The sequence below is a fragment of the Anopheles cruzii genome, chromosome 2 (genome assembly GCF_943734635.1).
Source record: "Anopheles cruzii chromosome 2, idAnoCruzAS_RS32_06, whole genome shotgun sequence".
Classification (NCBI taxonomy): Eukaryota; Metazoa; Arthropoda; class Insecta; order Diptera; family Culicidae; genus Anopheles; species Anopheles cruzii.
Genome location: NC_069144.1, coordinates 44,413,711 through 44,425,261, shown reverse-complemented (window position 1 = coordinate 44,425,261; position 11,551 = coordinate 44,413,711). Strand labels below are relative to the sequence as shown.

The 11,551-nt window shown below is 51.5% G+C and overlaps 1 protein-coding gene across 1 annotated transcript; it reads right to left on the bottom strand.

Moving 5' to 3' along the window:
• Positions 1–6,580: 6,580 nt before the first annotated feature.
• On the bottom strand, positions 6,581–7,643 carry LOC128267875 (U7 snRNA-associated Sm-like protein LSm11). The gene is made up of 2 exons (XM_053004823.1): positions 7,164–7,643; positions 6,581–7,080 (listed from the first exon to the last, which is right to left on the bottom strand). The coding sequence occupies exons 1-2, from the start codon at positions 7,465–7,467 to the stop codon at positions 6,593–6,595; spliced, it is 792 nt and encodes a 263-aa protein (XP_052860783.1). The 5' UTR covers positions 7,468–7,643; the 3' UTR covers positions 6,581–6,592.
• Between the last annotated feature and the right edge of the window lie 3,908 nt (positions 7,644–11,551).

Genomic DNA, 11,551 nt, shown 5'->3' with positions numbered 1-11,551 from the left:
GTGTGGAAAGTACTAAAAACCGTTGCACAAAGCGTCGTTGGGGTGCACAACAATCAACCGTCAGGGACATTCTGATCAGGTCCGGTCCAGGAGCAGCTCGTACTGCGTGGCGTGGCGTGGTCGGTTCCTGGTCCGGTCGCGTCATCCCACCGCGCAAGGACAATCCACGCACACGCGCCGCTGACGGGGTGGCGTAACGCAACGAGAATAGAATTAGAAGCGCGGCCGAGTTTCGAGGGGGCGCACTTGCACTCGCTCCGGGTGCAGTCGAGCAGTGCAAGTTCCTCCCCCCGGGCACACGCACACTGCACCCGGTCGTTGTTTTACTTCCGAGGCACACGCGAAGAGTTGCGAGTAAAAATAAATTGCACCAATTCGCCAGAGACAGCCGCGGTAGAACAATGGCGAGCAGTTGCAATTTGCAAAGACCGGGCAAAGACTCATCGTCTCGGTAGCGAGAGTCACTGCCAGTTGCCAATCGAGCGATTAGTCACGCGAGTCGGGGTACTAAATTCTGGACAGGAATCGCCGATCGTGATGACCTAACATTTTACTCCCCGGAATCCTTTCACTCTTTCGTCGCTTTCGTAATGCCAAGGACACCAGGGTGGAGGGCCACGTCGAAGCGATCCATCATGCGCGAAGTTGAAGGATCACACGTTTACGATCGTTTTATTGGGCGCCTAAGGGCCGGGAATCTTTCCGCGAGGGTCTTTCGAAAGATTCCCGAATGGGTTCTACAAAACGATCGAGCGCCATAAAACCCCCGGGGCGTGCCAGGCTCGGCTGCATCATCTGTGGCGATTCTGTGGAAAGTTCTTCGACACAGTCCGCTGGTCTCCGATTTATGGACCATTAAAAACCTTATATTACCCACCCGCCAAAGGTTAACCGGGAAATAGCCGTGTTGGCCGTGTTCGGTTCGGTCGATGACGATGACGTCCGATCACTCAATTCACGACCGTACGTGTGACATAACCATCGACGAAGCAATGGGAAATTTAAATGTATAAAAAACTCACCGTTTATTTGAACAAACGCCAGCGGCCTTATGACATTATGCAGAACGGCGAAACGCACACACACACACACCCGCCCGCCGAACGCTGAAGAAGGAACTCCCCTGGTCCAGCAGAGCGGTGGGCAATAAAGTCGAAATCGCGAAACCAGTTCCGTGTGGCCGCGAAGGACCGCGCTGTACGCTTGTAAAATATGATTGACAACCACTCTACTGCGCCACGCAAGTGCGGCTGCATTCGCAAAGGAAGTTTACTTTTTTGAATGATTTACGAAGCACGCGAATGTTTCGCAGCGTAACTGACGTTTAAGGAAGTGCATCGGAAGCCCACTTCGAACGCACTGCGTGACTCAAACGGACTAAGAACCCATCAAAATCCGATCCAGCCAACGATCGTTTATTGTCAGTGCTACAGTACTGCCCATATGGTTCAAGTGTCGCCCATTAGATCACACAATGTTGGTCTACAATTTAATGACGATCAAGAAAATGATCTCACGGAACTCGCAACCCTCAACACCTGTGCGAAGCATAGTCCCAGGAGCATGATTGTAGATCACATAAACTAAAGGATTTGTTGTTAAATGAAATAATTACAATCGGTACCGGTACCTCGGCCACGAAGGCGATTAATTACCGCACAAAAACCCCGGGATCGCAGATTCGCAGCGATCGCCTCCACCGTTTGCCAATCAATTATCGCCCATTACTAGGTTCGCTGGCTGGCTGGCTGGCGGGTTGGCCCATTAATTTGTACGCGCGCAAAATTATCACTGCACCGTGCGATTATCGATTTTTAATTTTTCCTAATGCTACATCACGCCGAGTGCTTTCGAAAGCCGCTCGCCCGTTGCCTTGTGGGGCAATTATTTTAATGTCGATCGCGGGAACGGGAAGCTCGTGCCCGGTACAGTTGCGTGGTTTTGTTAGTTTTGCCTAGGAGTTGGCCTTTATTTTGTGGCCCGTTCGCACCGTTGCCCGTTTCTGCAACTAATTGTTAAATCTGACATCAAACCCCCGGGCCGGGGCGGGTGCATTTGCCCGCGAGTTTGCCACAAAATTTGAAATGCAAATCATCGCTTTCGGTGATGGTGGTTTACCCACAAAAATAGTGTTTAAAATTAAATGCGTCCCCCATTCATTGTGGTGCCGCCCGCCCGCGGCAAACAATAGAACGCAATCGCGCCTCGTTGCGCCTCGTGACGCGATCGATACGCGATCGCAATGGCAAGGTCGTGAGCGGAGAGCGATATCGGAAGCGCAGTTACTTCGATTTTGGCGCGGATCCCGTCCGATTGTTGGTGATCGTCATGAAGCATGGGGCAGGAAACTAGAAACACTAGTCGCAGACACAGTGCTGCGCGTTGCGTTGTGCGAAACATTCACTCGCATCGATCGCGATCGATCGTGCGGCGTCTACAAGGAGACCGACCCGGCGGCGTACGGCGGCGTGTCGCCGCCGTGCGTGAGTGAGTAGTGGCGGTCGGCCCCACGTTGTTCGTCACGATCAAGGTTTCCCCCTTGATGTTGACCGTGAGCCGTGTGCCGTGATGATGATCGCGGCCGCAAGGGTGCGTGGGGCGGCGGGTGCGGGACCGGGGAGTCGATGCTACGTCTCGCCGCGTGAATAGCCCCGCCATAACTGCTGCTACCTCTTCCTCGCGAGTGAACGGGTAAGCGATGGTGCAGGCTTCGCCTACAGCGCGGTGGTTAGCTTTCCGGTGTGCTTGGTGTGAGCTTACTACATCATGACGGCGGCGGCCGTTGCTGCTGCTGCTGGTTGACCTTACGAAAGTTTCATTGGCGGCGGGGGTTTTGATCTTGAAATTTTAAGTTGCTCACCGTCATTCCGTTTGGCGGTCAAACCAGAACCGGCCGACCGGTGGGGCGAATGGGGGGGTAGGTGACGGTTTCGTACCATTTTTGGAGTTTTGCAGTTTTCGGAGCTCTACCCTTCAGCCGGGTGGTGGGGTTGGCCCTGCTGCGTGCCACGAGGAAGTAGGAAATAATGCTTTAACAAACCCCCTGGCACCCCGAGCAAAACAGAAAACAAAGCTCCATCTTCGGGCAGCGAGATTATGCTGCGATGGTGTTGTTTTTGTTTTGTTACTCAGAAATTACGTCTCAAAATTGGTACCTTTTCGTGTTGTAAACTTTTCCAAAATCAACAACGAAGTCCATTCAAATTTTGATCCCGTCCCGTGAGTTTTTCGTACAGTCCCGGCCCGTCAAGGCCAGAGTTCGACGAGAGTAGGTGGTATACTGACCGTAGAAATGGTTTCAACCAATCAGGACACAGCACTTGGACGCTAGCCTTGTTAGATCGCAGTATTCAAGTAATAAGGACGTAGGAATCGGTACTTTAAATTCCGATGTCGTAGAAAATTTCTGAAGCTGGCTTACTAATGCTGATATCCCTGCCATATTTGTATCAAACGTCTGATAGCCTTTAAATTTGCTCAATTATTTAATCGCTTACACCTGCAAACTAAATACGGGTAGCTAGCTACTTTCCATGGATTTAAAACCCTAAATAGATTTTTAATTTGTGTTAAAGTGGACTATTTGAAGTGGACAAAAAATGATCGAATCAACTCGAAACCGCTCAAAAAAGGTCGCATATGTGCTAAAACCAGGAGAGATCGATGCAGAACACAGACTCGCAAACCACCCCTTTGGAGCATGGATTCCCATCGCCAATAGTGAATGCAGTGATTGTATCTCCCTCCGAATAGCGAAAAAAAACGACACCACCATAAAACGAGCCCAAAAAAGAGCCAACACTCGCGGTGCCGAACGCGGAAACCGTTTTCGTTCGCTCAACAGGTTTTGCCCGCGGCGTACGACGCTCGTGCGCGTGAAACATGCACCCAACGCCATCGACATTGAGCGCGGGCTCCATCGCGCGTAAACTAGCAAAGTCACGGCAACTCCGCCGTCAAGTTCGCCGTGTCCCCGCCGCAGAGTTCGACAGTTTTAAAACCGAGCGGGTCGAAGGATCACCCGATGCTGTGGACCTGTGATGTGCGGCGGCCAGCGGTGTCAGACAAACGACCTGTCATAAGTGGCCGGGGTCAGCATGCAAACCGGGCTCGTAGTGAACATCGTGCCAATTTGCATAAATAACGACACTCGGGGCTGCTTGCCGGGAGAACCGGGCAAAAGCTGCACTGATACATAAATCAGTCAACCAACCCCACGGCCCGAGCCAGAGCGGGCGCCGAGATACGCGAGGGTCGATGGGTCGATTAGAATACTAATCGATCGAATTAGAAAAAAAAAATGTAATTAACTTCTGAGTAACATTGTCGTCGTGTGTCGTCGCGGAGAAAACCTAACGGCATCGACGGTATCGACTCCCGATCGATCGCCAACCCGCTTCCGGAGCCCTGGTCGATCGATGCCCGGACCCCGCATAAGGTTCGATTTCTCTCGCCCGGACCGGGCCGCAAGGCGCAAGGAATGTTGACCATTTTACGGGCACAGGATTACATCAACAACCACCGTTGCCCACCACCACCGACATCGCCCACAGCGCGCGTGGCGGAGAACCGAGAATGTGCGCTTGCTTGGCGCGTGTAATTATTTAATTTATTTCAATCTAACGCTCGAGCGGGGAGCGGCACCGTGGACCACCGTGGCACACACGGCTTTTTTTTTTGTGGCACAACAACCGTAACTTAGACGCGAGTGAAAGTAGCGAATTTGCGATTTTTTTGTGCTGGGTTAAAATATTGTTTAGCGCTCCCGTTGGTGGCCACGGACACGTGTTACAAGGCCACGGGCAATCTGTGATTTATGGGCAATTTGTTTTGATTTAATGGTTCTGGTTGAATGCGATACATTTACATTATTTATTGTTTGTTGATAGCAACATGGGATTTGAACCATCAAAGCTAAATTAACTACTAAAAAGAAAATTGGAAACAATATGTTAGATAACAAAGCCGTGCTCGAATAGAGCTGCATTTCCAATGAACAGGCCGAACACAGTGGCAGCGCACCCGTCGTCGTGTCAATGCCCTTTCCATGCTGCACTCCAAATGCACTTCGGTAACACGGTGCAATGGGCGCACAAAGCGCGCCAACCTTTCTAATGCACTCCATCATGCACACAAACACACACACACACACAGAGATGCGAATCTGAGAAAAGCGGGCCCTTGAAGATGCTGGTTGAATGGCGGATGGTCTCTTATCTGCGTCTTTCTCTTTCCCGTTCGTCTTCTGCGCCGCTTATCGCCTTTTATCTATGCTGTCGTCGTACAGCTGCCGTTCGGTTCCTTCGTACGCTTCGTATCTCGCAGCTCACTTCCGCCCTCCGGCCGAGCATCGGTGGTTCCGGTGCAGTTTGTTGCACTTTCCACTAGCTCCCCTACGGCCCCGAGCTGTGCCCTTTAGCGGCCCGCGGACGAAGAAGATCACGATCAAAACAAAACCGGCGAAAGCGGCAAGAAAAATGACCTTTTCCATCGTGCGCATGGCGTCATGGCGCGTAAATGACGATGCACCACCTCACGCAATGCGCGGAGAGCTGCATTGCGTTGCACCTGCACCCTCCTTCGTTCGTTCGGTGGTACCTAACGGAACGCCGGATGCGCGGATGGGGAGATTGTGTCTTCAGGCTGCGGCAGTGGGAAGCAGCCGCGCGCATTGCGTGTTGCGGAGTGTGACGGACGGGCGATTAGGTAGTTGATACTGAAAACAAAAGTGGGCATCGATTACACCATATTCCTGTTCGTTGCCGTTTCATTTGCTCCACGAGGATCACCCAACCGGTTTCGTTAAACTCAGGTTGAGCTGATTTTCAAAACATTCAACATCCAACATCTATTGTTAAGAAAGAGCTTGTAAATACCCAAAGCCGAACGTGTCTCCGTACGATCTTCGGCGGATCCTCAAAAGCGGAAGTGATCGAAAGTGATCGAATGCACATGTGAGCTAACTCCACGGCACGACAAAAATAGCGCGCGCCTTGCGGTAACCCCGTGCTGGGCACTTTCTGCACTCCGCCACCCAATAATTATCGACGACCATCGGTAGCGGTAATAAAAATGGCCACCAGCCCGCGCTAAGATGTAATCGCATTCCACCCCGGTGGTGCCAATGCACCCGGAGATAGGAGCCCCCTCCTGTGACGAGACGGGCAGCATAGAATTGCATCGTGCACCAGGCACCAGGCAAACCGGCTGGCCTAAGCCAACCGACGGCGACGGCGACGGCCGCGCCGGCTGCTCGGTTGGCTGGCGTGTAAAAAGTGAAATGATTTCAACTTTCTCCATCTTTCTATCGGACGGATTTTTTTCTTTATCTGCTCGCTGCACCCGCTGCCGGTGGCTACCAAGTGGAAGGCGGACCGGTGCCTATGCTGTGGTGGACCGCCGCGAGGGCAATACACTTTCCGGACGTTGCCGGAGCCGGATTTCGGTAGAAGCCAGTGGGAAGGTGGGGATGATTTTGAATGATGCTCTTCGTAAAGAAGGACCGACGGCTAGTGAAAGTGATTCTTTGCACACGATCGCACCATGATCGGCAGTGAAACGTCAAGCGTCTTGAATTAAGTTTGTTTATTCTTTAACCCTCCTCCTTCTTTTCTTCCTTAATGTATTCCTTCTTCACCACGGCGGCCGGTTCCGGCGTTACGAGCACAACGTGGTCGCCTTTAACCAACAGTTTCGGAAGTGACCGGGTACATATCACATACTTTTTGTTCTGCAGCTCACATACCTTTACCGCCGGCAAGGTGATGCCGAGCTGCCGGAGGCGATCGCTACAGTCCTGAGGCTCTCCGAGCCCGGCCAGTCGGTTCGCAGAGTAACGAAACTTTCGGCGACTCCACGATTCCTCCACCTCGCTTATGGCCAGATTCCAGTGGCGATCGAAAAGCTCGATGATGCCGGACACGTGCCCGCCGACTCCTTTCTGCTTGCGAATGTAGACCCGGACGCGGGTTCTCTGATCCATCCACTGCTTCAGCGCGCCCAGAGGTCCTTCGGTGCACTTTTCGAGGCGAGTGAATAGATTCCGCCTGTGTCGCATCGGCCGTTCCACTTTGACGAGACCTTCGTGGGGGCAATGATAAGAAAGATTGTGATTGTGGGACGCCAAAAAGGACCTTCGGGTGTCCCGTTGCGTGTCGTTTTACCTTGCGACGGCGCAAATCTTCGCTTGGGAGTCTCGCTGGTTGCGCCTAGCTTCTTTTTCGAACTAGCGGCCCGTATTCGCTTCAAACGTTCCGCATCGAACGGTTCCTCGAACCCCCCAAGGGTCGTCTGTTTGGCTTCCAACGTTTGCACGTTGTCGTGTAGCATTGCCCGTGCCACCGGCACCTTCAGTTTGGCCGAATAGAGGGCTTTCAGGGGATTGAAGCGCTTTCCGGTGGCGTCCAGCTCCGATGAACTGTCCGTGCCGGAAGTAGAGCTCGTACCATCGGAATCACTTTCACTCATAATCGACGCGGAGAGTTTAACGGACCAACGGAACTTTAACTAACTACTATGCAATATAACGGATGTGTCGGACAAAAGCATGACCGAAGCGGAGAAGGTTCTTAGTTGCCGTTTACTCTGAAACACTAACTTCCCAATAACATGCAGAGTTTGCTTACGAGCCTTCGCAAAATTGTGGCCACGATGGTCAGTGAAATACGGCGAAGAGAAAACCGCCTTTTAGATGCACCGAAAATAGGAATCAATCACAATCGAAAATCAGAATCAATAGGAACGAAAACAAAAAAAACCGGCATTTTCCAACTGACGTTTGCTGTCAATTTTTTTGCTTTGAGAATCCTTTTTGGCAACACTGTCAAAGACGTCACTTCGAATCACAACCGAAAGAACACCCAGATGGCAGCACATGCGTTACGATTCAAATCGTCCGTTGCAATGTCGGTGGCACTAGCCCGACAAATTAAATGGTAAATCAACTAACCCGTCACTGACGTCGCTACCGGGCGGGTTTCTAGCGCACCATGAGTCGGTCGGTCGTGGGCTCTATTATTAGATTACAGCCCTCTCGGTACTCGGTACTGGTGCGAACAAACTATCGATTTCAATGCCAATGAACGCTCCCGATAGCACATTGGCCTCGCCGGCACGACGCCGAGAGGGACAGACGATCGACGATGGTGTGCCATTACCCGATCGAAAGTGAAAGCTTTATCGACATTTTCCGCAACGGGAAACGGAGCGCGGTGGGAGAGAAAACCCGGGGCGGCCTGCGGTGACGAGCGGTTGGAAAGAATGCAACTAATTGAATTGTTTCTCCGTCGTCACCGATCGTCTTACTATCGGTACGGTCGGTCCTGCCGTGCCTTCGAGACGCGCCGCGCTAGCCTTGACGCTTGTTAACGAGTTGTATCCAACGATGATTCCTGTTAATTAGATTCCTGGCTGGGCTTGCATAATGCGCAACTCGGCGGCCGCGGATTGCGTTGCTGCGGGAGTGGGAAACCAATCTAGTAGTCGATGCGGTAGGATGTAAGATCAATTTAACAAGGTCGTCCTTGCGCATATCATATCGTTTCCGTGAGAAGTTTTGCATAGCGTTTAACGATTTCGTTTTTCTTTTTTTCTCGTTCCAGCGTTAAACCCACTGCCAACACGTGCCTTCCTTCTCTTTACGCGTGAGCCAAACGTAGAGCGTAGAAAATGCACCTTTCGCAACGCAGCGAGCCAAACCTTGCCCAGAGTGTAACGTTTCCGAAATCGCCACCAATCGGACTGCGACCACCGGTGGACAACGTGAGCGGCTCGATAGTGATAGGAAACCTTCTTCATTTTCGTTACTTTTGTAACACCCCGGGCAGATTATTTCGCCCAACGATCGTAGCAATCTGTGATTTGAGATAAAAAGTGCCTCGCAACGTCTAGCTGCCAAGCGGCATTGCATACCTGCCCGGCGCTTCGGGCTACTGGTTGCAACAACCGCCGCCTAGAGGGCGCTACCGTCCAACTGAAAAGCTCCGATTGCTAACCTAAAAGCTTCGATTCCGAACCCAAAAGCTTTCCTATTCAGCGCGTCGTGCGGTGTGTGTCCCGAGTGCGCTGAATCCGAAGAGTGAATGCGCGAGTGAGTGAGTGCGTGCGTGCGCGTGTGTGTGTATTTCGTTCGCGGTTTTCTAGTGAGTGTTAGGAATTGTGTGGCTGGGGCAACCAAGTGCAAAAGGCTGGCGTTGGCGAGTCTCCGCGGGGGTGGCTCGGCCATTGTGGCGATGCCATTTATCGACGACGAGCTGCTGTGGTCCCCGGACAACGATGGACGGATGGTGGATCTGCAGGCGTGTCTGCAAGCGGTACTTCTCCCGTTGTCCGCGGATCGGTTGGATTGGTTGTTGAAACTCACCGTTTTGCTTTTTCTTCACCACACAGGAAAGCAACCAAACGGCAAGCCAAACGGCGGAACTGGCAAACGGTGGCTGTGATCTGAACACGCTCGAGGAACAGTTGGACAACGATTCGGACGAACTGTTGCGGCAGCTGACGGAAAACACCTTCGAACTGGAACAGTTCTTTCAGGACTTTCCAGCAACCGAAATCAAAGTCGTAAGTCTCGTAACTGATCTACCGGTAACGATCCCTTTCAATTGATTGCTTGTCCCGTTTGCAGGAGGAAAACAATAACGATCTACAGCTCGATGAGGAATCGAGCGGCCAGATCTTCCTCCAGAACTGCAGCCAGTTCCTGTCGTCGGCTGCGGCGGCCGCCCAGCTGAGTGCCCTGTCCGTGAACGATTCGAACGAGCTCGATGGGTCCGGTTTGGGGCGGCTCTGCTCGAACGATCAGCTTGTGGCTTCCGGTGGCCTTACCACGCACCAGCTGCAGGAACAGTTGCTCCTGGCACAGGCGCAAGGGTTGCTGCAACAGAACCGCTTCAACAACTCCCTGCTTGCCGAGAAAATCCTGCAGAGCCACCATCAGCAACAGCAGCAGCAACAACAGCAGCAGCAACAGCAGCAGCAACAACATCTTCTCCATCAACACAACCATCCGAATGTCGTTACCAGCCTCGATGCACTAGGGGTGCCGTCCAGCAACAATCATCACAACAGCAGCAACCATGCCAGCAGTAGCAGTAGCAGTAACGGAGGCAGAGCCGGAAAGCCGCCCGACATCGTCATCAAAGGTGGGACGTTCGCTTTCATTTGACGATCATACCGAAATGATTTTTAAAAACATTGAAAGCACTTTATATCTGTTAGAATTAACGTCTTTTCATATTGATTTGAAAGATCCACGTATCGACCCCAATTTCTAGCTACGCCATTGGCGATTATTAAAGCACAACGACACGACGAAGAGAACCGTAACAGGATCGTTACTACAACTTATCACAAAAAATCAGCCGAAACGGAAGCACAAACCGTTGAACGGGGTCGTGCAATGCGATGCGCCGTGGAGCGACGCAAATGTTTCTGACGAGTGTGAAAAATAAAACGAAACTGTCCCGCCGACACAATCGCGCCCCGCCAATTCGTTGACGATCGGATCTATAGTAAAAAAAACGATTATGCTAAGCCATTGCCAACCTCAAAGGTACCAGCCCAACCGAGGAAAGGTTCCTCATTATTCATGCTAACGTTGCGGACCGCGTCGCACGTTGGGTTCCGATTTCGGTCCGGTAGCTCCTGGATTTGCCGCGATTAACCGGGAAGTACCGTCTCCCGGCCGGGTCCGGTGAGGGTCAAGTGCACTGTCCGCGGTGCCAATTTCAGCGTCAGCAAAAGTGCGATTGCATCCGTTAAAAGAAAGCTCTGTTTGGGGTTTGCGTTGAGTTGGTCGTCCTATGCCCAATGCGGAATATGGAAGTTTCGGTTGCGCGGTTCGTGTTGCTCAAATTTCCGATGGCCGTCGGGCAGGGTTTTTTTTTCGGAACCAGAACCCCGTTTCTGGGCGACAAATTTCACCGGCGTGGTTGTTGGTCGTTTCCGCTAAGTTTGCATTTTTCTGTCAAAGACCACGGCGTACAAATGGTGTCACGTTGGGTTTGACGAGTTTTGATACGCTTCGGTTTCGACTGTTCTGTGGCGGCGTAAATCGTAACAAACGGCCCTTGGGTGTTAGATATCTGACCCAGGGTGAGTGAACTTTCATGGGAACTGCATCACGTGTACGACATATTTTATGATCTACGGAATTGCAACATGATTCGGTTGCGATTTCTTTGCCTTTCGGCGTGAATGGTGTTTGCTGCCTGGACAATGTTGAAGCATTTTTTGTGAATAATGATTGAAATTGTTCCTGAAACCCTTGAAATTTGTGCTGCTGTTTACGCTATTTCATGGGAGTTATTTAAATTTGAGATTGGCTATATGATCCATTTTTCAGATCGTGAACTTGCGTGATTTCCAATAGTTTGCTACATTTGTTTTGCAAAGCTCCATCAGATCCCGTGTCAGATTTAACGCAAAGATCGTTAAACTTCTCAAAGCCATTTCGGCGCCAACTAAACTTGAAACCCCGTTCGAAAGGCTTGATCGGATGATTAAATTTTTATGTTTCCCGATCGTAATGCTTGCACGTGTGTACTTTAAT